This window comes from Guyanagaster necrorhizus, assembly GCF_019112545.1.
Source record: "Guyanagaster necrorhizus MCA 3950 unplaced genomic scaffold BT62scaffold_2, whole genome shotgun sequence".
Taxonomy (NCBI): Eukaryota; Fungi; Basidiomycota; class Agaricomycetes; order Agaricales; family Physalacriaceae; genus Guyanagaster; species Guyanagaster necrorhizus.
Window position 1 is genome coordinate 1,442,150 of NW_025064881.1, and position 24,188 is coordinate 1,466,337.

General features: G+C 48.2%; 11 protein-coding genes across 11 annotated transcripts; 3 read left to right on the plus strand and 8 right to left on the minus strand.

Moving 5' to 3' along the window:
• Nucleotides 1–122: 122 nt before the first annotated feature.
• Nucleotides 123–992, minus strand: BT62DRAFT_926257 (uncharacterized protein). The gene is made up of 3 exons (XM_043184988.1): nt 850–992; nt 576–793; nt 123–516 (listed from the first exon to the last, which is right to left on the minus strand). Exons 2-3 carry the CDS (start codon nt 651–653, stop codon nt 352–354), a joined length of 243 nt encoding a protein of 80 aa, XP_043045547.1. The 5' UTR covers nt 654–793; nt 850–992; the 3' UTR covers nt 123–351.
• Nucleotides 925–1,304, minus strand: BT62DRAFT_999787 (ubiquitin-like protein; the record flags this gene model as incomplete). The annotated part of the gene is made up of 4 exons (XM_043190843.1): nt 925–1,000; nt 1,051–1,150; nt 1,207–1,237; nt 1,290–1,304. The coding sequence occupies 4 exons, from the start codon at nt 1,302–1,304 to the stop codon at nt 925–927; spliced, it is 222 nt and encodes a 73-aa protein (XP_043045548.1).
• BT62DRAFT_278648 (Dor1-domain-containing protein) lies at nt 1,253–3,318 on the plus strand. Its single transcript, XM_043180351.1, has 2 exons — nt 1,253–1,412; nt 1,467–3,318. Exon 2 carries the CDS (start codon nt 1,481–1,483, stop codon nt 3,272–3,274), a length of 1,794 nt encoding a protein of 597 aa, XP_043045549.1. The 5' UTR covers nt 1,253–1,412; nt 1,467–1,480; the 3' UTR covers nt 3,275–3,318.
• A 146-nt stretch (nt 3,319–3,464) lies between these two features.
• On the minus strand, nt 3,465–4,820 carry BT62DRAFT_278562 (uncharacterized protein). The gene is made up of 3 exons (XM_043180350.1): nt 4,730–4,820; nt 3,796–4,668; nt 3,465–3,742 (listed from the first exon to the last, which is right to left on the minus strand). The coding sequence occupies exons 2-3, from the start codon at nt 4,626–4,628 to the stop codon at nt 3,655–3,657; spliced, it is 921 nt and encodes a 306-aa protein (XP_043045550.1). The 5' UTR covers nt 4,629–4,668; nt 4,730–4,820; the 3' UTR covers nt 3,465–3,654.
• A 2,658-nt stretch (nt 4,821–7,478) lies between these two features.
• On the minus strand, nt 7,479–9,394 carry BT62DRAFT_278025 (uncharacterized protein). The gene is made up of 4 exons (XM_043180348.1): nt 8,892–9,394; nt 8,693–8,835; nt 7,574–8,639; nt 7,479–7,495 (listed from the first exon to the last, which is right to left on the minus strand). Exons 1-3 carry the CDS (start codon nt 9,055–9,057, stop codon nt 7,812–7,814), a joined length of 1,137 nt encoding a protein of 378 aa, XP_043045551.1. The 5' UTR covers nt 9,058–9,394; the 3' UTR covers nt 7,479–7,495; nt 7,574–7,811.
• A 68-nt stretch (nt 9,395–9,462) lies between these two features.
• BT62DRAFT_881258 (DnaJ-domain-containing protein) lies at nt 9,463–9,933 on the plus strand (the record flags this gene model as incomplete). Its single annotated transcript, XM_043182662.1, has 1 exon — nt 9,463–9,933. The coding sequence occupies one exon, from the start codon at nt 9,463–9,465 to the stop codon at nt 9,931–9,933; it is 471 nt and encodes a 156-aa protein (XP_043045552.1).
• A 184-nt stretch (nt 9,934–10,117) lies between these two features.
• On the minus strand, nt 10,118–12,705 carry BT62DRAFT_881919 (FAD/NAD-binding domain-containing protein; the record flags this gene model as incomplete). The annotated part of the gene is made up of 13 exons (XM_043182688.1): nt 10,118–10,197; nt 10,250–10,393; nt 10,442–10,526; nt 10,628–11,020; nt 11,074–11,150; nt 11,202–11,313; nt 11,365–11,450; nt 11,507–11,651; nt 11,706–12,113; nt 12,169–12,192; nt 12,250–12,279; nt 12,327–12,437; nt 12,544–12,705. The coding sequence occupies 13 exons, from the start codon at nt 12,703–12,705 to the stop codon at nt 10,118–10,120; spliced, it is 1,857 nt and encodes a 618-aa protein (XP_043045553.1).
• Nucleotides 12,706–13,031: 326 nt separating this feature from the next.
• Nucleotides 13,032–14,565, minus strand: BT62DRAFT_278715 (uncharacterized protein). The gene is made up of 2 exons (XM_043180352.1): nt 13,427–14,565; nt 13,032–13,370 (listed from the first exon to the last, which is right to left on the minus strand). The coding sequence occupies exons 1-2, from the start codon at nt 14,445–14,447 to the stop codon at nt 13,228–13,230; spliced, it is 1,164 nt and encodes a 387-aa protein (XP_043045554.1). The 5' UTR covers nt 14,448–14,565; the 3' UTR covers nt 13,032–13,227.
• Nucleotides 14,566–16,546: 1,981 nt separating this feature from the next.
• On the minus strand, nt 16,547–19,681 carry BT62DRAFT_881428 (uncharacterized protein; the record flags this gene model as incomplete). Its single annotated transcript, XM_043182671.1, has 12 exons — nt 16,547–17,299; nt 17,353–17,799; nt 17,849–17,924; nt 17,975–18,120; nt 18,172–18,527; nt 18,580–18,602; nt 18,813–18,920; nt 18,970–18,983; nt 19,042–19,089; nt 19,137–19,184; nt 19,239–19,341; nt 19,392–19,681. The coding sequence occupies 12 exons, from the start codon at nt 19,679–19,681 to the stop codon at nt 16,547–16,549; spliced, it is 2,412 nt and encodes an 803-aa protein (XP_043045555.1).
• Nucleotides 19,682–20,003: 322 nt separating this feature from the next.
• Nucleotides 20,004–22,245, minus strand: BT62DRAFT_977747 (NGP1NT-domain-containing protein; the record flags this gene model as incomplete). Its single annotated transcript, XM_043189296.1, has 7 exons — nt 20,004–20,120; nt 20,174–20,241; nt 20,290–21,229; nt 21,278–21,540; nt 21,590–21,746; nt 21,796–21,944; nt 21,996–22,245. The coding sequence occupies 7 exons, from the start codon at nt 22,243–22,245 to the stop codon at nt 20,004–20,006; spliced, it is 1,944 nt and encodes a 647-aa protein (XP_043045556.1).
• A 445-nt stretch (nt 22,246–22,690) lies between these two features.
• Nucleotides 22,691–23,922, plus strand: BT62DRAFT_941133 (S15/NS1 RNA-binding domain-containing protein). Its single transcript, XM_043187782.1, has 3 exons — nt 22,691–22,752; nt 22,813–23,391; nt 23,440–23,922. Exons 1-3 carry the CDS (start codon nt 22,728–22,730, stop codon nt 23,655–23,657), a joined length of 822 nt encoding a protein of 273 aa, XP_043045557.1. The 5' UTR covers nt 22,691–22,727; the 3' UTR covers nt 23,658–23,922.
• The last annotated feature ends 266 nt before the right edge of the window (nt 23,923–24,188 follow it).

Sequence of the window (24,188 nt, forward strand, 5' to 3'; positions counted from 1 at the left end):
ATATTTCGCGGCTGGCAATCCGTTCTCAATGTGGAGCGTTCCAGGCCTACATGCAGAAAAGGAAGTACGCGCTGCCGAATGATCTTTGTATCATTGACAGACAATACATACTTTGTAGGTAGGCAAGGACCAAGGCATCATTGACTTATGGAAGAGTTACTTCCGAAAGGTGAAGGGACTGTCACATTTCGGGTAGTATCCAAAACATTCCCAGACGGGTGGTTGAACACCGCAAGACAACTAAGGCAAGGTGTATACTGGACCGATGATAGCTCAATCAGTTGGACGAACGTTGACAGACGAAATCATTACCCCACCACCTGGCCGGCCACAGTACGGATAAGAACGTATTCATAAGTACATAGACGTGAGGAGACTTGAGATCGCAGCAAGATGAATAGCCAAGCGTTGCTGAGAACGAGACTTGTAGACAGTATCTGGGGTAAAGAGGATCAAGTCAAGAACAGAACCAGAGTTAACAATGTATCTTGAAGTAGAGCTTGACGCAATGATGTCCTGCACCGATAACGATCGATTAGAGCCTTTCGTTCCTTTCATTCCAAGCATACACTCACGGCCAAAGGCACGACTACCTGAAAAGGCGAGTTCCATTGCTCACAACGCCGCAAACGCATGTGGATGCCTGCATGCATTGCATTCTCTTCCCTCGAGAACTCAATGTAGACATCGCGATGAGATAGGAATAGAGCTCGGTGACTCAGAAATTAGAATGCCCGAGCGAAGTGGGAGTGAAGAATTGAACGGCATTCAGCGATGACAGCATGGCTGTATGCTGCAATAGGGATAAGAGCGGATCGTCTGGAGATCGCATTTCTAAAACTTACTTACTTTCCAATCAGTTCCGAAGAAATGTTTATAATACATGTACACGCCATAATACACATTCAGCAATCTTATCGACGTTCAGTACATCTCCAAGCTCATTCCGTCGTGAATTTCGTAGTCAGAGAGGGTAATGTGGTCCTTGTAGATGGTGTACCTGCTCGAAAAGTGAGTCGGGTCGGGGATGCAGAGGCGGATTGGCTGCACCATTTCTTCAGCTGGATCTTGGTGTGATCAGTTCCGGTTTGAGCAGCAATTAGTTTTTTGAGGTCCCCAACGGTGTCATCGGGGCTACACTTGACGCGAACTGCAGTTCGCAGTCAGATGAAATGATACAGGGTACGTTGAGCGGTGACGGCTGACCTTTGCGTCCAAGACGATCGTTGGCGATAACCTGCAGGCGTCGTCAGCGTCCATTACAGCAAATATAGCACCGAAAGGCGTACCTCAATCAATGCCATGTCGAACACGGAAGTATGATGATTGTTGAGGAATAAGCTGTTGTCGTCGTTCAACAGTTGTCAACAACACCATATTTGCTTCCACGACGATCATGGCATAGGTCGACGGTGAGTAGCCCCTCGTTTTCGCTGTTGGATGTGCTTAGAATGGCTGCCGGACAGTGACGACGACAAGAATGGAGGAATCAGTGCAGCAGACGAGCGAGGACCTCGACGGAACACAGACCACGTTGACCGAGTTATTGGGAGCCCCAGAGCTCACATCTGCGTCGTCGCAGGCATACTTGTCGTATTTGACGACGCTTTCCTTGCCGAGTCTACTGGCAGAGCCCACGTTGTTGCAGACTCAGTCGCATCACCTTACCTCAAGCCTCACTTCCTTGACCCATACTTCTTACCCGACCTTTCTCTCCTTACACAATACCACATCCTCACTTTCCGAGTCCTTGGATGCCCTCTCTTCGTCTCTCGATGCTCTGGTCAACGAAAGCTTGCCAGCTTTAGAGGAGAGCGCGTCTGATTGGCGCGACAGCACGGACACAGTTCTCGCCGAACGGAACAAGGCGCGCGTCGTGCTAGAGCAGCATGACAAAATACGTGATCTACTCGATATCCCCGTCCTCATTGACACCTGCGTGCGTAACGGGTACTTTGCCGAGGCGCTGTCTCTTGCGTCCCACACACACTCCTTATACTCGTCCTCCAGTTCACCTCCGTCGATTCTCACTTGCATAGTATCCGAAGTCCGCAATTCCATAACACAAATGCTTTTCTCGCTGCTCTCTACATTGCACGAACCGAACCGGAAACTACCCGCGCTATGGAAAGCAGTTAATTTTCTTCGGAAAATGGATGTTTTTGATCCGGAAGATGGAGTTGAGTCAGAGGAACAAATCGCATTAGCGTTCCTCGGGGGTAGAGAGGCGTGTTTGAAGGCCTCGTTGGAGGGTTGCAATCGTGACATTCAACGTCTCGTCGGCTTGAGCTCTGCCGAAGTCAGGGAAAAGGATAAAGAGGACTTGACGCGGTACCTCAAAAAATACATCGACATATGGAGGGAATGCGTCCATGATATTATCACGCAATATTCGACAATATTTCTTGAACGGCCAACGTCCACCGCGACTTCTCCAGCTCCAGCTCCAGCTCCAGCTCCGTCATTACATTCCCTATTGGTCACGTATGCGTCCCATTCTCTCCATAAACATCTGCTTCCCCTCCTTCGAATCACTTTACCTCGTATACCCCTACCCTCCCTATCCTCCCTACTAACACAACTGACGTATTGTGCAACGGCGTTCGCTCGTGTCGGCTTCGATTTCCGAGGTGTTCTTGGGGACTTGTTCTCGGGTGCTGTCTTGAGCTCTGTCACCGAGGAACTCCAAGCGGCGACGTCTAAATGGGTGGCTTTGTTTAAACAGAAAACCGGCCGGCCAGTATCCGCCACATCAACGCATACGAAAAATATGGTTCCACCTTCTGAATGGCTCGTGTCGCCAATGGTCGTTGCTTCACCACCCTCGTCTTCCCAGTCCTCCTCGACGGCTCCAGCACATGTACCTCCTCATATATTGGTGTCGTACCCACCGTTGGCGCAGTATACGAACGCACTATTGTCCACTCTCAATAGTCTTCGCTTGCTAGCGCCGACGTCTATTGCGTTAGCCCTTCTAGCCAAGCTGGAGGATTTTTTGTCCGAGGCTGGCGAGATGCTTCTGCGTTATGTTAAAAACGTCGTTGGGCTTCAGGGACAAGAGGCGAAAATATCTGAGGCAGTCGGTGATGTTTACTTTAATATTTTTGTGCCGTTCATGAAGCGTGCTCTCGGCGAGGGTGTATATGGTTTGACTATGGATAAGTGCGAGGTTTCAGGGAGGGACACGGAAAAGACGGAGAGAGGTTCTTTGGACAAGGTGATCAGAGATTGGGAAGGCTGGCTGGAAAGCAGAAAGGCCAGCATAGGACAGTAGTTCGTTTTAATTTATTTTTGGATGGAAACACATGGGGAAGCTGAAAGTTAACTTCCTTACAGAGATGAAGGTATTAAGTAAGGCAATTCACATGAAGCAGCTGTCGTTCATGTAGATATTGAAAGCACATATTGGCTGCTTGAATGAACTCGTCCGGTATCTGAGAGCTCCATATCACGAATATCAAATTGACTTCCTTCAGAGTAGCTGCCAAACTTATGGCGGTCATCCTCAACGCTTCCGCTAAGGAACGCCATAATGTGTTGGAGAAATCCATGAGATCACGGCGGGAAGAATAAAATTTGAGGGTAATTTCCTCAATGCGCCTGTCGCTAGAATTCAGTATCCGAGCGAATAACGTCTCCAAAGCCTCCAATTGGTTAACGCATTGCTGCTCTGCTGGAAGTGAAAGGGCGAATGCAAGAGACCGTAAATTGCGGGATAGATCCATGTCTTGTATTAGACCCTCTATGTTGTGGGTCAGTTGAACCATATATATATAAAGATTGAAAACTGAATACCCGCCTGAAAAATCGATAAACCCGATATCCAAATAATCCAAACGGTCTACAGTCGTGTCGAAAACTGTACGAAGAGCCCAAGAATCTAACTTGCTGGATTTTAGGCACAGTGACTCCAGCTTTCTCAGATCTGTATGATCAAGGAGGAATTCTAATAGAACTTGCATGACCATGGGGAACACGATCATTGAGAGCGAGCGAAACTGAGGCCGACGATGAGAAGGCGTAGTAGCGCCGCGCCGGAAAAACTGGGGTCGCGAAGGGAAATCGACAAATGAGATATCCAGGGTCTCCAACGCGACACAGTCACCGATAACGGAGAAGAACTCTGTAAACTTGGTGTCGGCGATATGCATGGCTTCCAATGTCAAGCAAGTCACAGTAGGAAGCCGGAATGAATTGTACATTGCTTGGCGAATAGAAATTGGCATGGTATGCCAGGCGAAGAAATGACTACCGTTGATAACGATGTGCCTCAGGTTCGTCATGGCATGGAAGACGCTGACAGAGGCAGGCTCATCCCACTGGATCATTCTTTCATCACGCAGCGCGGTGCTTTTCACACGCACGTGGATTTTCTGCACGCAAGGACGCAGGAAGACGTATTTTTCCAATAGCAGGTGCAGCCCACATACGGATTTTGGAAGGAAGGGGTTATCTCGACGTTCTGGTGAAGCACTGTACTGAATTGTAATGGCGGAGAACAAGTGGGGCAGAGCAAGGCGGTGCCATGCCTGGCAGACACGGGTGCAGGAAGATAGAGTTAGACGATCAAGTGCATTGTCTAGTTTGCCGAAGATGGAATCCACAAGTTCGGGAGGCACGGGTATCATGGATAATTGAGTGACACTGAGATACCAACAGACACCGAGCCTATGTAATGAAGGAAGACGTTAGAATGACGAGACCCGATAATCAACGTGAGAAGACTTGCTGAAGCAATTAGGCAGCTCGCTTCGACTTGTGACTCTGCTGCTGCCGTCGAAAGAAGAAGGATCGTGAGAGAGTCAAGCGCATCATTTTAACGGACAACAATATGCCCCTCGGCCATAACCGCCACGACCCTAGCTCGACTATCAAGTACTCAGCGCTGACTGATCCCTGCCAAGCCAAGAATCGTTACCGTTGGAGGAAATTAAAGCGCCCGCTTTGAATTGAATTGAGCCCGCCTTCCCGCCCTTGCCTGTGAGTCAAGACGACCACGTGTCCGTCCAGAAAATCATGCTCAGTACCGCTGGAGGCCTTTCAAGTCGCTCTGGATATTGTTAACGCCTTGCTCTTGGAACTGAAGTGGGATGTGGCACCTTTGCTTCTTTCCACCTAACAGTCTTTTAGATTGGATTTCACTCTGTCCTTGAATAATTCTGCTAGTGCTGCCTCTCACCGCATCTCTTGCATGGCTACCGATCGTCATCTTTTGCAGTCTACCGATTGTTTTTCGATATCACTCCGTTATGTAGAACAATCTCCGAAAAAAGAGAGCAGCAGTCAGACGAAGTTCAAGGTTTCTTAAATCCCCCCCCTACTTTCTACAACCCCAGCAGCTGCAATCAAGTCTTTGTCCGTACTCGCATTCTGCGCTACGGTTGCCTTCACCGCTGCCAGTGTCTGCGGCCCCCGCCAAGACCGCATGGCTGAGGGACTTCCTCCAATGAAACCTCGTGCTCTATACGGAACCTTTCTCCTTCATTCCTCTTCCATGCTTTTGGTACCGATTATTCTTCCCAGAGCGAGAATCTAATTCCCACCTCCGCCCCCAACCTTCATTCCGTCCGTTTCTTTAGACGTGAGTTTTGTCACATATGCATTTTCTGTGATTGTCTGATGTTTGCCACCAAGTTGCAAGATGAAGCGGGGGTCATCAGATCTCCTCTATCGCCCGCGTTGCCCCATCCATGTTCGTTATAACATTATCAATTCCTTCATCATCGCATATTTTTTGAATCCAACGCTCCTTAAAATCCACGCTTCTTACACCCACACTCCTTGAGCCCTAATCGGCCTAATCCTAGACCCTTTCGATCAATGCTCTTCGCTTTCCTCGGATTTCGATGCTCATCTTTCTACCCTTTATTTATGTCCTGCGTCATCAGACTTTCCAGAATCCTTTGTACCTACCAACGTTCAACCTCTTGATCTATTGATAAGTACAATATATATCTTTCTGTGACAATATGGAGAGTGTCCGACCAATCTTCAAGTTTTAAGGCCCGTCGGCAGCCTATGACATGCAATTCGCAAACGTTCCACGCACCAAGTACGGCAAGACTTGGTACAGGACCGCATTAAAGGCCATGGAAGGGGTATTGACATTCTCGCAGTTCTGGTGTTTCTCTATGTTTCTGTAGTCAAAGGGGCCGAGAGACTCATGATCAGCGGCTGGTGTCGGACCTGTCGCTTGGAGATATTATCAAACGCTAACCTCCAGATCTGTGGGTATAGATAGCCAAGATGTGTGAACTGCGATTATGAATAAAGAACAAACAGTAGTCCCATTAAATCAAGCCCGCAAATGAAGGAGTCCCACACTGTATCGAAACATCAGAAGTTTCGGACCTTGGATGAGTGCTAACGAAGGGTACTTGCAGGTTTGGTGCCTTCACCCGATGGAGTCCTCTGAGCCTCAGATCTAGGCATTGTCTGAGTCAGCCCTCTCACGAGCGCCGGTCATACGCTCACCGCTGGATATCTCACACCGGGCGAAAGCGTTGCGAGATCTTCGTCATTCTCGACCTGCATCAGTTTCCCGTCGTAGTGGACGTCCACCGGAACTGAACCGCAACACAGATGTAGCAGTAACCGTGGAAGCTGGACATGTTGCCATGGCCATTGGTATGCGTATACTGATATTCTGGCCCAGTTCGATTATGCATATGCCAGCGGCGACGCATCAAAATCCATATAATTAGGCACAATGAAATGGTCGCCATGCCTCCCATAACTCCGCCTATAATGGCACCTATTGGGGAGTCCAAAGAAGGACCTGCAGCTGGCCCGGATGGCCTCGGGACCGACGTAGATATCTCGTGGACGGCTCCGAGTCAGACGCTGAAATAACTCCCGCGGATGCTGACGCAGGCGTTAAGGCAGTGGAAGGATGGCTAAGGTTAATTTGAGCGTTGACGTAGAGGATAATATTGAAGCGCTAGCTGTTGTTGGCATTACGGGCTCTGATCGAGTAGGATCAGGATTCTCAGGATAACAACGCAGATGTAAAAAAAAAAAAAGGACTAACCGGCGGGTTTTCTCCATTATCCGACGTGTCCACAGCGTCAATGAACTCGAAGCTTGAATTATTGGGGAAGAAGTCGAGACATGTGGCGTGTCCTTGTCCGCAGCAACGAGGGGTACCGTGATATCAGAACGCATTGAGTCCTACCGTTAAAATGAAGGTCAGAATATTATGCTAGAAAGTATATTCATGAAGAGCTCACCAGAAAAAGTGAATGTTAGATTGGCTATCAGAATATTTGCAGTTTCACGACATTAGCGGCGTCGTACGATCCTGTGGTAAACAACTGATCATTGTATTTAGAAACGTTGGTGTGCCTAGGGAATTTTTGAAGCCTCCTGTTGTCAGTGACAATGGGTAACAAAAACGGGGTAGAAACATGGCGACGAGAAATCGATTTTTGGTTTAGATAGATAGCTTCCAAAATCGAAAGGCCTGAGGGTTGTATTAGGCAGACTCGGACCGAACCTGGGTGAGACTGTTAGCTAAGCTCGACTGAAGTAAACTTAGGATTGCGCCGATGGCAACCAAATCGTAGGATCTTACAATTTAATTTGATAGTTCGATGACATTCTGGGTATGCTATGTCAAAATGGTCGGAATGTTGGACTACCTATAAAAAAATCGAAAAACAACAGTCTCTGAAAGTGCAAGGGTTATGGCGTCTACAGGATTCATGTGCAACTAAAATAGACGTCATAGAAGTGGACAATCCAGAACAATGAAGCAAGGGTTGTCATTAAAATGGACGCATCCGCGATGAAGTCCAACCCAACAACATGCATCAGAACTTGATTGGCTGTGATGAAGGTTGCCCAATAACTCTGGAAGGTTCGCTCTCAGACTGAGGCCTTCGCGTCTCACGCCTAGACGACCCGCGCCTCCGCACTCCAGTGACAGGTTGTTCGCCATTAAGGCGTTCGCTGCTGAAAACTTCCTCATACTCAGGCGGTAGCGTTGCGATACTGTCGCCATCATCATCAACGTCTATTCGACCCGCATCAGTTGCCCGTCGGGGACGACGTTCACTGGAGGCCATACGTGATGAAGGAGTGTGTGCACGTCCCGACGATGCATTCAAGGCTGATGGTCCAGCAGCTACTGAAGCTCTGTTTACTTCCCGTGAGGTGGAACCAGAGGTGGTGTCTGATACGGTATACGCTGTGGGAGTATGCGATTTTGTGTAAGGCAGAATGAAAGGGGAAGATTGGTGGGAACTGGTATAAAAGCTCATGATCGGGTCATTGCGTCCTGGCTGAGTGCGATGACGACGCCGCATAAAATACCATATGGCTATGCACAGTGAGATAGCCGCGATGCTTCCCGCAACTCCTCCGATGATAGCAGCTATGGGGAGTTTGGAAGTGGAAGATGAGGTTGTAGCCGACTGGGATGCCGCCGGGGCAGTAGATGAGGTCGCAGCGATGGAGGAGGTCGTTTGTGATGTCGACGCTGAGGATTCTGAAGGAAGCTGAGCGTTGTTATTTTGAACCTGGAGCTCAAAACGGTCCAGCGTTATCTGCGAGTTTCCCCCGAACCGTGTGTCGTTCTGGTTAGTTAAGATTATCTCGTGTATACCTAGCTGATCAAAGGATTTAGTATATAAGATGACCTACCGTATGGTGAGAATGATAAAAATGCAGGTGGATGGGTGTTCATACTCACTGGAGGATTTTTACCGTCGTCGCTTCTATTGAGAGCGTCGATGAGCTCAAAGTTGGGATTGTTCGGATCGCAGTCGATACATATTGCATACAATCCACCGCAGCAGCGACGGATACCGTAGTAATAGAATGCATTGGCTGGCACTGAAAAAAAAAAAGAATAAATATTAGGTCGCAAGGGATATGTAAGAGGGGCTCACCAGGAAAGGTGAAGGTTACATTGGCTGCTGGGTCCTTTGAAGAGGATAATGTCCCAGTCTCACCAACGTTACTAGCATTGTACGATCCTGTATTAAACCATGATCCTGCATATTTGAGAACATTGGTGAGTCTGTCGTCATAAGTGTTGTTAACATAGCCCGCCATGGCGAAATTGCGTTGCGTTGCTGGGAGAATACAGCAAGGGCGAAGGCAGGCGAGGGAGAGCGACGAAAGAGGGCTTTTGCCAGTGGCAACACAGCATTACATTGATTTAGATATGATCCAGGAATCAAGATGAGTATCATGATAACGAACTTGAAATGTCCGATGCTGGTACATCCACCCTTTGGGTGTTTATGCATAAGACGCGACAGAATTCCACAAAGTCCACGAATACCAAAGAATTTCTGCAAGTTGCAGTAAGTATTATTGCAGAAAATTTTGGCTCTGTTTGAAATTGAAGATTTGAAACGTTGATCGAACATCAGTGACAGGATCGCGAGGCTGGAGATTCAAGTCGGAGATTCAATTGACCTCGGCATCTCACCATCAAGCTGGAGTCCTCGAAGGATGCAGAATTTTTATCAAGTTCTCTCTATATCTCGGTCCGCATCGCTCCCAGAAATAAAAGCTGCTTACCGCAAAATGCTCCTTCAGCACCACCCAGACAAGAGTACCCTTCGCAAGGAAGGCCAGGTCCATGTAGATTTTACGGTGATCCAGGAGGCATACTTCATCCTATCGGATCCCGTTTTACGGCACAGCTATGATGTGGAGATCCTTCAGAAACGAACCACGGGAGGACCACGACCAGCACAAGTTGTTTCGTTGGATGATTTTGATGAGGAGCAGTCGATGAGTGACTCTGACCATTCGGCGTGGACCTACAAATGTCGCTGTGGCGGTGTCTACACAATAACAGACAAGGAAATGGAAGTCGGACACCACTCTATTGCTTGCAGCAGCTGCTCTGAGGTCATATGGGTTGGATACGAGCTTGCGGGCGAAGAAAAAGGCAGTGGGGCGTCTCTTAAATGGTAGCTTGTCATAGCTAATGTCACAGGCTTGAAGCCCAAAGGGCGAATCATTATGAATTTCAGTGCTAGTTCAGCTATATTGTTGGCTGTTATGATCTAGTAGGTCTTCCTTCCTCCTGAAGTTTGTAACTAATGTGTGCGAAAAAGGCATTCCAAATTCTAGATGGGTACTAAACATCGGGAGGTCATCAGTTAACTACTCTGATGACTCTACCTGTATACTTACTGGGCGGATAGTCTATTTCATCGTCGCTGAGGTACCAGGTTTCTACAAATGATCTGTCAAGCCATCATGTTCATAACACCGTATCGAAACTCACTGTCACTTCCTGGCGTCTTATCTGCGACGGTATTGCCATCTCCAAACCAGTGAAGCCGGTTTCGTATTCGCGAGTCTAAGCGTTCATAGTTGAAGTCTTCCCAGCGAGGATGCTTCAGGGCCATAGCCGCATGTAAAGGAGAGCCTTACACGGGTCAGCAAAACTTTAAGTGGTTTATCCCAATATTCTTACCTGGCCACAGCGCAGAGACGCGTCCCTCCTCTTTCCCAGCTTTATACCATGATCTGCATTTTTCTCCGAATACGGTCTGCGGATTCTACTAGCATCTCATGGCGACTAATTGGCACTTACTGTAGGGAAATAGCTCTGGGGAGTCAAAATTATAGTGAGGCGCACCAATCGTACTTCGAAATAGACACTGACCATCAAATACTCATCAAAGTCATCTACGGCCTCGGATTTAACCTCAATGCTCTTCAACCTTTCTCTCTGTAATTTCAAGGTTGCTGCAACAGCATAATCAACCTGTCGTTCCATCAACAGTAAAAGCGAGCCAGCCCCAACGCCACTGTTTGGACCTAAAGCTTGGAACCAGTTTGGGAATCCGTCGATGGCTATGGAGAGGTATGATTTTGGTTGAGAAGCGAACTTGTCAGAAAGGTTGGTCCCATTTCGCCCAATGAAGGGAAGGCGCCAAGATGTATCGAATCCTGTGGCACATACAATGACATCCAGTTCTTTGTGATCTCCATCCTCGGTTTCGATGCCTGTTGGTGTAATTGTCTTGATAGGTGAAGGAACGAAGTCGACCTGGTAAATCATGGTTTTCATATTTACGCGTTCCACGGAGTAGAATGACGTACGTTGTCTTCACAGAGCGCTTCCAAGTATCCAGGTCCTGGTGTCAGCCGTCGACACGCGACTCCGAAGTCCGGAATTACTGGAGGCCGTTCTGTGAATCAATTCATGCAAGACATATTCGAAGACCTACTATGATCTGCAATCCATGGCTTCTTCGCCAATCGTTGGACCATGATTTCTTTGAATGCCGCCTTCGCTATGTCTTGAAGGGGATTGCCCCGAATCGTGGCGGCGTGAGCATCCTATGTCCACCTCGTCTTGGTTTGCATAGCATATCACTTAGGTGTACGTACGTTCAACCCTGATTCAAGTTCTCGCCTAAATTTCTTGTAGTAAACAGGATCTTGGAATCTCTGTTTGTCTTCTTCAGTGAAATCATCTGTTGACATTTGCTTATCGAGTCACAATGATTTGAGCATAAGTCTGCGTGCTCACAATTCTCCGCGTCTTTTCTCCCGGACAATTTGATGAGGGGCTCCTGTACAAAAATGGAGGATATCCACGTCTTTCCGCGAACATAGTTCACCACTCGGGCCACCTTTGGCTGAATGGCAGGAACGATCTGTATCGCCGAAGATCCCTTGGAGAGCAATATTGATGTCATTAGGATCGCCTCCAAAGGCGTGGCACTCACAACGCCAATAACACCGACTCTTTTATTTCCCCAACTATGAACCGTGTCTTCCCAAGCAGCATCAGGACCGCCTTCTCCTGTCTCCCACCGTGCGCTATGGATCACTTTGCCTTGGAATTCTTTCAGGCCTGGGATTTCCGGCCAGTTCCATCTGCTAAGATCTCCCATTCCGGTGAACAAGACATCGCAAATGTCCTCGAATTCTTCAAATTGTGTGGCCGTTTCGTTCGAGTTTGGTTCTACGGGCCGTCGAATAGTAATGATCCATTTACCATCTGGCTCGGAGTATCGTGCTTTGGTCATTCGATGTTGGGTTCTGATATATGGCATCAGCTTGTATTTGTCGACGACGGCTTCAAGGTAAGCACGAATTTCAGGACCGGAGGCGTAGAAGGACGACCAGTTGGGCTAGTGCGGCTTTAACTCCAGTTTGATTGAGCAGAGGGAGGAGGACGGTGCGTACATTCTCCTCGAATGTGAGTTGATACTGAATCAGGCAAATTAGAAAGACATGTTAGGCGAGGCTGCTCCAAACTGCACTCACACAATGTGAGGGTATATCGCATTTCAATCCCTAGGACATCTAGTTCACGTGCATTGCATAAGATGATTTCATCTTACAGGATATTTGTTTACGAGCCAGGTTCCACCGACGCTTTGTTCAGCTTCGTATATAGTCAAGGTCATATTAGGCACTCGTTGAAGGTATCTAAATTGAGTGTGCAAGTCAGTCTCCGTTGAAAATTTGGTCTGATGTAATAGCACTCGCCTGATTCCAGCGATGATACCTGGAAACACTGTTATAGGCTGTGGAGCGGTCGATACAATATCAAGACACACCACTGTAACCAGCTCCAATTACAATGACCTTGATTGGCCGCGCCTCGTCGATACAGAACTTTCCGAGCGTGAACTTATCGTTCCCATCTCCGTTTGTTAGGCCGTTATTAGTACCGTGTTCAACCTTTGTTGCCTCAGGTTCTTGAAAGTGTGCAGACATGACCTTGTTCTGGGGATCAGTCAGACGACTACCGGCACCACTGACTATTTATCATGAGAACGAGCGGTGGAAGCACCTGTCCCGCTTACACATCGGGTGCTGTACTTTCCAATTTCAAGGCAGGCTGAGAAAGCAACGAGGTAATGTGATATGCCAGGCAATAACGGAAGAGCTTAGCACATCTTGGTGGTTATTTCCCCCATATCGACAGTCACGAGCGCCACTAGATTCCTGCATTTACTGGTACTTGTCTCAGAACAATCTGATGGTGAGTGTAGAAACCCAGTGACTTATCAACACAAGCTCCGGATGCAGAACTTCTTTCCCATCCGGCCACCGACATGATAGCAAGGGAGTGTCTATTGTAAATTGACTGTATACATCTACTAACTATTAGTGCGAGTGTTTACATCGATATCATATAGTGAAGCAATCAAATGAAACCCAATCTCCGAGGCTCTAGACAAAATACCTTGATAGATAGGAAATAAATAAATTCGGCACACTGGGTATCCGGCCAGCTCATGTGTTTTTCGTGGGCTTGTGCAGGAACGCGGCGTTTCCTTGAGCCCTGTCACATTTCCGAGCAAGAGAAATGGCTGCGTTCATTGCCTTTTCTATACCATCGCGAGAGGAACTGCCAGTGGGGGCATGGGAATAAAGATCTTTTAGCGAACGTTAGTCCTCGGTAACCCCTCAACGAATGGCCGACAAAACACACCTTTAAATAGCAAAGTGTATCGCATGATACGCTGAGTAGGTAAAATGGCCAAGTCTCGAACAGAGGGCCAACACTGTTCCCGGTTGTTTTGGGGCAGCTTGTGTGACTCCTGGGAAAGGGTGGAAGGAGCGCTGTTTCCAAGAGCTTTGATAGAATTGATCCTTTTGCCCCACGAGTTCACTCGACGTTTGATCGTAGTGTTGGCCGCGTTTTCATCCACTCTCGGCGTCGTAGAACTGATCGCACGCTCACGCTTTACTACTCCTTCGTCAGCACTAACGAAAAATCCCCCGACGACACCGCACCATGCAACCAACGCGGCGTCCAGTTTGTCTCCACAGAGCAAGAAAGCATTAGCGACGCCTGGTACGCTCGGATTGACTTCTAGTCTCTCCAGTAGGTCTTCGCTAGCTTCGATGAGAGCCGGCAGATAGGCGAGCATCAGAGCCGGAGGTTTGGTGAGCGTATCACCGGATGAAAGGCTACGAATAGCCAATAGATAATGCCGCTCGGTACGAACGAATTCCCTGCAAATGAGCAATGCCTGTCGAGTAGTTTGCCAGACTGCGCTGAGAACTGGGTCGGACAAACAAGACAGGGGGGGTTTGAGTGTAACACGCTCATCGTGCGAGACATCGACTAGAGGCATCTCTGGATCAGCAGTAGAGATAGTTGTTGCCGTGGAAGGTGTCGCGACGTTCTTTCCCCACTGCCACTGCCACACATTCTCCATAGTCCTCATTCTCTCCAATTCGTCCACTAACTCCTCGTCTGAAATTTTATCGTCTGCTATGACCATCACTAGGGTCCAGCACCTACAAGGAAATTTGGGAGGGTCGCTTCGACGTTGTGATGATAAGAGAGGGGCAGCAATCGGTGGAGAGACAAGCGGGACGTCTTCGTCCGCTGCAACACCATCCCAATCATCCGCTTGGTCCCCGGAGAAACTCCTTGATTTCAATCCATTTTTGAGGGATGTAGGGGGGAAACCCACAGAAGAATAGAAGAATGTATCGCCCATGCTTGACTTTGCGTTCGCAGAAACAGATGGAAATTCGCCGCTCCAGACAAGAGATACGAGAGCATCCGTGCCGGCCCTTCTATTTGGATGGGGTGAACGGTTACGCCGACGGCGGGAGCGACGAGCCTGGCAGTTGATTAGGAGACGATACACGAATGGACAACCATATGGTCTCTCACATTCTCTTCATGAAAGGGAGACTCGAACTTGACAGTCCTCTCGTTCGCACGAGTTTGGATGTCGTTATTTTGGTCCATAGGGAATATGGAAGCCGAGGGCATACTGGGTAACGAAGAACGACGAGACAGGGAGGATGGTTTTGTGGGTACATACCTAGACCATGACCGCCAACGAAGCAGGCCGCCGGGTCGTGGAAAGAAAGTGTATGAAGATGGTGTCGAATCGTTAAAGTTCGAAGACTCGTCACGTATGGGCTTTTGCAACTTCTGAGGGGGAAGATATGTAGGAGAGGGAGGCGGAGAGCCTACAAGAAGTAAAGGAGCTGGTCTGTGAGGAGGAGTTCTGGGCCGGCCATTCTTCCCAGCGCAAAATTTCTCTGGAGAGGACTGGTTGTCCATAGGAAAACCTAAGGCTATAGGAGACTTGGTGTTTGAGCCGATAATGACGGTAATATCAGTTATGACATCGGGAGTCTCATCAGACGATGAGAGGGTAGAAAAGAGGGCGCCATGGTTCGATGATTCAGAGTCCGAGGCGGGTGGAGACAATTCGGGCGTGGAAAAGTCACTTGAGTCAACAAGTGAGGATGACGTGCTGCATTCGTCAGACATGTCGCTGATGTTGAAACTTGTAGTCCACGGATGGGTGGTGCACACACTAACTCGCAGCGATCGCCAATTTGTACGGTCCTGTAGTTATGAGCACTGCTGAACGAACGATTCTGCGATCAAGTAAGTTGCGTAGCATCGCGATCGCTTTGCTAAGTCTGCCGCTGAAGGAGGAGAGGAGACAACAGCACGCCGATTGCTCAGATCTGATCCAATCACAAAGATTGTTTCTACATGTCCGAAGTTAATATCAGAAATAAATCGGCTAACCCAAGCTCACCCGCGAAAAGGGCAATTTCATGACTTGAATTGGGAATTTAAGCGCGATTAGACGTCAGTAGGGATAAGTGCACCGTTAGCGTCGGCATCTTTGACTTAGTCCGTTAGACCTTGACGCATAAACGGGGGAAGCCGTGCGGTGAGCATGAGCTTATTAGAGACGGCAGAAACAAAAGTCCGTGGAAATGTAGCATCTCGAAGAGCATCTCAAGAAGGCCAAGCTAGACTTCGAGCCCTGCTGATTACTGAGGCGACGACAACAGCGCACGGTCAAAGAAACGTTCGATGGTATCTCGTATCAGCGTTTCTTTTGCGCGTAGTTGATCATAGATCACCTTCGTAACATGCTGGTAGGCGGCAACCCTGTCGATAATCCAATAATCAGTGTCGAAGGACATCAAGACAAAATTCTTTCTTGCCCGTCGAATTCAGCGGATCAGGTTAGAAGCCCTTTTGGCCCAATGTCAAAAACCTTTGCCAAACAACACATTCGCTATGAACTTTGTCTTCCCGAAGACACTAGAAGACAGATCACACACTGACACACAGTGAGCAGCCCGAAGGCTATGGAAAAAGGTAAGCAACGGCTATCGGTATCCTCCCAAAGTGAGTGATTGAATCAGTCGATCGTACGACCATCGCTGAATCGGTCGTTATCTTACTAAGAAAACGTGGATCAGCGTGGGACAACGAGGGAGCAGTGGATATTGATCAAAAAAAAACTTATCAGGCCGCCAACAAAGTCCGCAGCAGCCGGAACGAAATACCGCCAGCAGGGCTGGAGGCAGTACAATGTCGGTAAAACCAGTTTACGCAACATTCAAGGGAAGACCAAAGGCATCTTGAAAATATGATCTATGTAAAGGCTGCCAGAAAGTCGGTAGGACGGTGCAGGAAAAAAGGTACAAAGCATCGGAAGGATGTCGACGTCAGCCGCAGCTCGACCGGCACTCATCCGTACGTCTTACAACACATATCTAGGGATCTCAGCGGAAATATCTCCATCCTAAAAACAAAAATACTCCCAAGTAACTATGCAGTGACCATCTCTTCTTCAACACCTACCAATTCCCTGCCCTCTTCAACCATTTCACCATTATTACAACTCACCATCTTGACGATCCCAGCAACATCAGTCCTCATCACCGTTTCCGTCTTCATGCTTTCCAAAATCACGACAGCCTGTCCCTTCTCAACGCGATCGCCGACTTTGACCTTAATTTCAACAACTAAACTTGGCATTGGGGACTTTAATGCCCCCTTGGCTGCAGGAAGCACGTCACCGCCAAGGTCAAGAAGCCATTTAGGCGACGGCAATATCAGGGTCGTCTTCGAGCCGTCACTGAAGACATGCAAGCGCTCCACAGTGTTGTGAGAAGACGAAGCCGGTACGCCCCCCGGCGGCGGTTGTGAAACAACGGTAGCTTTACAATTTGTTGAATTTAGAGTCACAGAGAGCTTTGTTGGAGAAAGTAGCTGAGCAGGCACAGACAAAAATTCGGTGCCAGAGGCGGAGCCAGTGCGGAGGAGTATATCGAAGCGCCCTGGTGTCGTTGATTTCACCGATACGCTTACAGGTTCGCTTTTTTCAGAATCGCCTTGTAAAGTGATGAGCCGCTCGTACGTATCTCCGCCGAAACGACGAGAGGGCAGAGTGGTCCATGGTGTCGGACCCGAAGGAGCATTTGCAATGGGATGATCACGAAGAGCGACATAAAGGGCTGCCAGCGCTAGTGTTTCTGCGGAAGGTTCTGCGATTGGCGGAAAGAGTTCGTTGAAATGTCTCTGGTTAAAATGGAGCTAAAATTCAACGCCATGATTATGGCGAAAAACCATACCGGAATAAACCCCGTTTCTAATTCCTGATCTATGAAGGCTTGATTTCCGGCAAGGATTCTCAAAAATTCCACGTTGGTTGACACACCGACAACATGATATTCGTCCAATGCCTTTCGTAGAATTCGTAGAGCTTCGGTACGGTCCCTACCGTGACTGATAAGCTTAGCAATCATAGGATCATAGAACACGCCAATCTGTGATCCTTGAACAAAGCCCTGCTCCAGTCGAAGCGATGGAGTTATGTTAATGGGAGAACTGAACTCCGAATGGGGCGCATAAGACTCAGCGAAAACATGTGTAGGTGTCGGAGTAGAAAGATAGAGCAGAGGCCCAGAATCAGGAAGAAATTGATTACGTGGATTCTCTGCGTATATTCGGGCCTCAAATGCATGACCAACGAGTGGAATTGAAGATTGGTCAAGAGGAAGTGGATTTCCAGCAGCGACCTGACTCAGGGTGCGTTAACGATGACGGAAAGGAGAAAACGTGGCCTACCTCAAGTTGCCATTCAACCAAATCGAGCCCAGTTACCATTTCAGTTACAGGGTGTTCAACCTGAAGACGAGTGTTCCTGTATTTAAGGCCGTAAGACTTCACAGAAGCGATAGACATGTACCGCACATTTCCATGAAATAAAAATCCAGTGTGTCATTGTCAAAGATGAACTCGACAGTCCCGGCCCCAACATAATGAACAGCGCGCGCAGCTGCCACTGCCCTCTCACCAAGATCCGCGCGTAACTTTGGGGACAAGCCAGGCGCGGGTGCCTGCAAATGTGGTTGAATACGAGATATATGTAATGAATCAAACATAATCACCTCCTCGATGATCTTCTGATTTCTCCGCTGGACAGAACAGTCTCGTTCCCAAAGACTGACGGCGCCTCCATGTGTATCAGCAAACACTTGAACTTCCACATGCCGTGGTCTCTCGATATATCTTTCGATGAGCACTACGTCATTTCCAAAAGCCTTCAAAGATTCTCTCTTCGCAGAAGACAATGCTTCGTAGAACACTTCGGCAGAGGGGTTTGTCACAGTACGCATGCCCTTGCCACCGCCACCATGGATGGCCTTAATGAGAACAGGAAATCCAATATGTTTCGCCTGTTCATACAGGAACTCGGGATCTTGGTTCTTTCCATGATATCCAGGCACACAAGGCACTCCCGCAGCTGCACCAAGACTCGAGTTTGAGTTTGAACCAGCACAGAGGGAACCGCATACCGGTCATGATATGCTTTGATTCACTAAATGATAACGGTAAGTAAATGTAACCTTTTGAGTCAACCGGAAGCTGTTCACAAACGAAAAAAGACAATCATGAAGAGGGTATTTTTCGCTTAGTTTATGCCCTTAATGAAGACGTTAAGAAGCAAGCCAATCAACAAAAGCATGCGGCTTCGTGACTGTCATTTCGTCCTCGTACAGACCAGACCGGTTCATTTTGAAAGACGAACCTTTTCGAGCCCATACTGATGATGGCACTAGAGGGAGGCCCAATGAATATAATCCCTTCTTGATCCAGGCGTTCAGCAAAGGATGCATTTTCGCTCTGAAAACCATATCTACGACGGCCTGTTAGCTCAAGATCCATATCCAACTCATCGTATTCACCCGGGATGAACCGCCTACTCAATAAAGGACAAAATTCATAAAACGATAGTAGATGAAATATCAATACAGTACCTGGGCACCACTACGATGGCAGACGTCAATGATCTTGTCCATTCGCAGCTACGAAAGCTATGAGAATAAGAAATCATGACCAATTTCACACATACATAGCTTTCGGCCGAAGGAGCTGGACCTATACAATAAGCTTCATCGGCCTGCAAGGTGGCTTGAAACACGCTTTACGAAGCAGAGACATAACAGAAATGTACCATCTGCACATGCAAGGAGTTCTGGTCCACATCGCTGTACACCGCAACGGTCTTGATTCCGAGCTTCTTTGCTGTACGAATTACGCGACAAGCTATTTCACCTCTGTATCAAAAGATGAGTCGAGCCTTCCGTCATAAATTGACCCATCACACCTGTTCGCGACCAGAATCTTATCAAAGTGAGGTTTCCGTGAAGTAGAGTTGGTTTCTGCGAGGTCCGGTGAGTAACACGTCCATCTTTTACAACATGGATTTGGCAGACCTGTAGCAAAACTACGCCAAGAAGCTGTCCTGGTGGGTAGAGGGGTAGGCGGAGCCTGTTGACGAGGGCCTATTGACAATGCAGGTCTGGAGGTAGCTTTGTGTAGTCGGGAAACCACGATTCTGTTGATGCTGCGTGTCTTTACACAGCGCGAAGCCAGTGAACAGTTGGATTGGAGCATGGTGCGTCGTCGTCGTCGTCGTCGTGGTTGACTGCCAAGTTCCGGAGTGTGGAGTCCGATCATTATTCAATGGACACGTGTTGCAGGGCAGACACACAACCTTTGCATACAGGTACGAGTTCCGCGGCGGCCTGCCAGGCTACACCAACACCTGGCAGATTTCCTAGCTAGTAATTTGTACTGTACGCTACGGCCATTTCTCTGGCAGACCATGCCGCGTAATATGATGATGATGATAGTGATGATGGTACCGTCTACGAGTACCACTAGGTCTCTAGAGATAGATCTAGTGGATATGCACTATGTAGAAGCCTGGTTAATGTCATCTTCGACGATTGACAGAAGCCTTCTTGCCAACAGGCAGGGACCGGAGCAGCGCGGCCTTTTCACGGTTTTTATTTTTGACATTCGCATTTGAATAGAAATTCGTGGCCTTGTGCTGCAAAGCAAACAATAAGTATTGAAACCCATGGGAGAGCGATGTACGCATACTTTATTTGTCTTCATGCGGGTCTCCTTCTTGGGCATAGGAGGCTCTTTATTTTGTACAGATGCTGGAACTGGTAGAACCTTAGCACCCAGGAAAGACATTGCGCATAAAACCTCACCTTCAGGTTCTGTTTCATCCTCTGAGGATTCCTTGATACCTTCAAAGACATCATCCCAGGTAAGATCATCCTCTTCTTCAGCTTCGCCCTTCGGCTCCTCCTCTGCATTTTCGCTGCCTTCATCAACAGTTTCTACACCATCCTCACTTACATCCTCTGGCCCAAGAACCATGACGTCTTCTGCCAAGAATGAATTCTTCTGCATGATCGAACCCAAATTCTGCTTCACCCCAGGAACAACGCCGTCCTCTGCCTCTACGGCCTTGCCTTTACCCTTCCTCTTCTTTGCTTCCGCCTTGTTCAGCTCCTCCGAGCGTTCAGGAGGAGGAACAAAGAACGGTATCCTGCCCCGCACCCAATCACTCAAAACAATTTTAGCGACAGAATCCAGATCAGGTTCTCCCTGCTTCAAAAGTCTTCCCTTCATACGAGCCAGTTTGTCTAGGAAAACCTCTGGTTCCCAGGATTGCTTCGGGTCTTCCTCGTTGGGGAGGGGGACACCATATGTCCTGGAGAGATATAAAGGCTTCACCCTCTCCATCAAAGCCGGAATGTGCTCTGACGGTGTCGCCAAAGCCTCTACACGCACAACGCCCTTCAAAACGGTAGACGTCTGGCTATCATGTGCAGACGTTGGCACAATTCCAGGACAATCGATCAAGTAAATCCTTCGCGTAAGCGTAATGTATTGCCAGACTTTGGTTTCACCTGGAACAGGTGCAACTCTGCATACTTTGCCGCTTTTGAGGGTGTTGATGACGCTACTTTTGCCTACATTCGGGTAGCCGATGAAACCGACGGATATCTGCTTCTTGTCAGAGTGCAGTTGGGAGAATTGGCGGAGAAGCTGAATGAGGGAGCCTTTGCCGAAGGAATGGTTAGGGGAGGCGTGAAAGGCGATGGTAGGATATCGAGGAGTGAGGTGTTGAATGTACCGAGCCTAAAAGCGGATGAGATGGTTCCGGAAAAGATGTAAAAACGCACGTACTGTGACCCAATTGGGCACCAAATCGCACTTGTTTAGGATCAGAACGACTTGTTTATGGGCTTTCTCCTTCTTGATGAATTCTAGTACAGATTCGCACAACGTACCCATAGGGTCCCGTGCGTCGAGGATATGTAGAATAACGTCTGAAGAATCGATAACCTTGTACAATTCTCCGTATATTCTCCGTGAGGTTCCTTTTGCGTAGATAGGCTCATTGTAGTCTGCATGCGTCTGCACCTCCGCAATGGAGGATGCCAGCGGTTCTAAAATAAGAAATTCAGAAAAATGAAAGGCAACAAAGATGCGCCACACCTATAACAGTTCCACTTCCCACTGCTGCTTCGTCCACTGCCGCAGCACCAATCTTACTGAGCTCTTCAAAGTTGCCCGCATCGATCCTCGGTCGCTTCCTCTGTGCCTTCGGTCCAAAGGTATCTTTGAATGGTTCCGTTTCCACTATGTGTGATCTCTGAAGGGTGTATGAGCGACAACAGATGAACAACCTTCGATCTACATACCTTCCGCAAATTAGGATTAGCGGCATCGTCTAATAGAGCCATAGGAAGTTTGTTCCGCCGCAACAAGACAGAATATGGATCATCTTTTTTTGACGAAAGACTTGTACGAAAGTGGTCCAGGGCAGTTTGAGATATAACCCTCGTATTTCCTGTCAAGACAATTGAGTGCAAGAATGTACAATGAAAAAACCCGGGCGCACCAAACCACCGCCTGTCGGGCTGCACTCTTCCCGGCTTTGTTTCATCTTCGCCCTTCTGGAAAGCGGCGGCTTGGATGATCTTTCCGTCCTTGTCTCGTACGGGCTTGCCGCCATTGAGCATCTTGAGGCGTGCCGCCTGTTTCGCATTTCGATAAAAATTTTCACCTTTGACTTTGGCTAGGGTGATTTTGGAGGACGAAGTGGAAGATCTTGTCTTGGACGCTGAACCTGTCTTTTTTTTGGGTGCCATGGCGGTGAGCCAGATTATGTATCCCACCTTGTATTCTAAGAGTAAAGTGAGCAGATTCCCACGGTCTTAAAAAAGTGCTCGCGGTCGACGACAAGCAATGTATTTGCATCAAACAAGACAAAAAAGATTGCGCATAAAAGAGTCATATTGACACAGATACAACAGTACATATCTACAAGAAAAAAAAGTGTACCAGGAAAAAATCGACATGCCGTTTCCTGAAGGCGTCAAAACGTCACTTCCTAGACTGGGTCGATCTCGGGACAACAGGACGAGTTGAGAAACAAGTCACTGGCACTGCATTGACGGTTGAGCACACTACATCGAGCAGCGTGGCATGAGTCCCTTGGAAGAAGAAGAATAAAGGAGCAAAAATGGGTCTTATATGTGCCCACAAAAGCATTCCCACAGTCGCGTGACTGCAGAACTTCCGTTTCCGACTTGAGCCTTGCCCAAAAAACACTTGGTCGAAGAGGGAGGTCATGTTCAGGACGTGTCTGGCACAAGGTCACTTCGGTTCATCTGGTTTCATATATTTTTTTAACCTGAACCATCTTGCCTCTTCAGTCTCCCGGGCTGGCGCGTCGACCAGTTCTTCAAGTAGCTCATTCATCCACTCATCTTCGGTCCTCTTCGCCAGACCGAAACTCACGAAAAAGGCCAGAAACGTAAAGAAAGTCGAGAAACGAGAGCAGGAAATTGCCAACCGCCCGAGCCCCATCTTAGGCTACCGGCCGGGCCAGGAAGAGAAGTGGATCAACTGCTCCTTGGCCAAAGTCTTGTTGGACGAAGATGAGTTCGCATCACCCCCGGTCTATGATAAAACAGCACATCCTGTTGGGACGGTATACATGCCGCAGAAGCTCGCGTATGGTGTGACAGAAAAGGAGGCACGTCTTCTGTTCGACGAGCTCCCGTCAAGGTCGTCCGAACGTGATTCCATGGGCATCACTCACGCCACGGGGATTCTGTCAAGTCTGAACGTCGGAGTGGAGAAGGAGTTGAGGAAGGCAAATATGTTTGCGAAAGTCGTGGATCTGCGGAATGCGAACGCTGCTGGTATCGCCTATGAGAACAAACGGAGGATCGTCATCGAATTCTCAACGCCTGAAAATCCTTGGGACCCTGGTCGTACCGAAGTCCAAGGTACGTGTTTTATACAAAGTCTTTAATCCTCTGACCTTTCCTATGTAGCTGCCATTCTGACGTACCGAATCCGAAATATGTGGAAGCACTTGGCAAGTTCACGGCACAAGAAGGATGTAGCTGGGAAACGTGCTTTGAAGATGTTGGTGTACCAGAGAGCAAGAACGTTGAAGTACCTGAAACGGACGGACCGCGTGCGCTATGATATCGTACTGGAACGACTGGGGTTGGAGCCAGAGAGTGTGGAAGGTGAACTGATGGTTTAGTTCGACCGCGTTTCTAATTCAATTTCCATTGCATATACAATCTCTGAACCCAAACATCCAGTGTGTCTCGATGGGTGTTGGACCCATTTACCGATCTCATTTTTTCCAGCTAATCATCAAGACAGGCAAGGCTGAATAGCTGCGCGTTCCTGATATCGAGAGTAGCGCGAAATAAGATGCGACAAGGAACGGCATCATAAACTAGAAACGAAGCATGCCGGAGACTTGCAAGCAACGCCAATATTGGAGGGAGAACAAATATATTGACTTTTTCATTGCAATGACGAGGCCGGGCAATATCATTACATGGCATTCTCTGGTAAGCAACCCCGAATACGATAGGATAGACTGAGATATATATGTTTGTTCAATCCTTGGTCCAGAGCTGTTATCATCGGAGAAAAGAAATCATCAGGAGAACCTTGGAGATAATCCTTGTGTTTCTCCAAGGCGTCAACATCCCGTAGATGCCCGTATCTGATATATTACACTCTCCCCGGAACGTTGGGGACTGGCGGTATTCCGTGTTGT

What these genes read in the sequence shown, in the direction of transcription:
- BT62DRAFT_926257 (XM_043184988.1), bottom strand. Translation starts at nt 653, where the DNA reads ATGCATGCAGGCATCCACATGCGTTTGCGGCGTTGTGAGCAATGGAAC. An exon ending in AGGTAGTCGTGCCTTTGGCC is followed by an intron (nt 517 to 575) that starts GTGAGTGTATGC and finishes TTATCGGTGCAG; the next exon opens with GACATCATTGCGTCAAGCTC.
- BT62DRAFT_278648 (XM_043180351.1), top strand. Translation starts at nt 1,481, where the DNA reads ATGGAGGAATCAGTGCAGCAGACGAGCGAGGACCTCGACGGAACACAG.
- BT62DRAFT_278562 (XM_043180350.1), bottom strand. Translation starts at nt 4,628, where the DNA reads ATGATACCCGTGCCTCCCGAACTTGTGGATTCCATCTTCGGCAAACTA. An exon ending in TTTATCGATTTTTCAGGCGG is followed by an intron (nt 3,743 to 3,795) that starts GTATTCAGTTTT and finishes CCCACAACATAG; the next exon opens with AGGGTCTAATACAAGACATG.
- BT62DRAFT_278025 (XM_043180348.1), bottom strand. Translation starts at nt 9,057, where the DNA reads ATGGCGGGCTATGTTAACAACACTTATGACGACAGACTCACCAATGTT. An exon ending in TGTAACCTTCACCTTTCCTG is followed by an intron (nt 8,836 to 8,891) that starts GTGAGCCCCTCT and finishes TTTTTTTTTCAG; the next exon opens with TGCCAGCCAATGCATTCTAT. An exon ending in ACGACGGTAAAAATCCTCCA is followed by an intron (nt 8,640 to 8,692) that starts GTGAGTATGAAC and finishes ACCATACGGTAG; the next exon opens with GTCATCTTATATACTAAATC.
- BT62DRAFT_278715 (XM_043180352.1), bottom strand. Translation starts at nt 14,447, where the DNA reads ATGGGCGATACATTCTTCTATTCTTCTGTGGGTTTCCCCCCTACATCC. An exon ending in ATACACTTTGCTATTTAAAG is followed by an intron (nt 13,371 to 13,426) that starts GTGTGTTTTGTC and finishes GTTCGCTAAAAG; the next exon opens with ATCTTTATTCCCATGCCCCC.
- BT62DRAFT_941133 (XM_043187782.1), top strand. Translation starts at nt 22,728, where the DNA reads ATGTTCAGGACGTGTCTGGCACAAG. An exon ending in CAGGACGTGTCTGGCACAAG is followed by an intron (nt 22,753 to 22,812) that starts GTCACTTCGGTT and finishes TTGCCTCTTCAG; the next exon opens with TCTCCCGGGCTGGCGCGTCG. An exon ending in TGGTCGTACCGAAGTCCAAG is followed by an intron (nt 23,392 to 23,439) that starts GTACGTGTTTTA and finishes TTTCCTATGTAG; the next exon opens with CTGCCATTCTGACGTACCGA.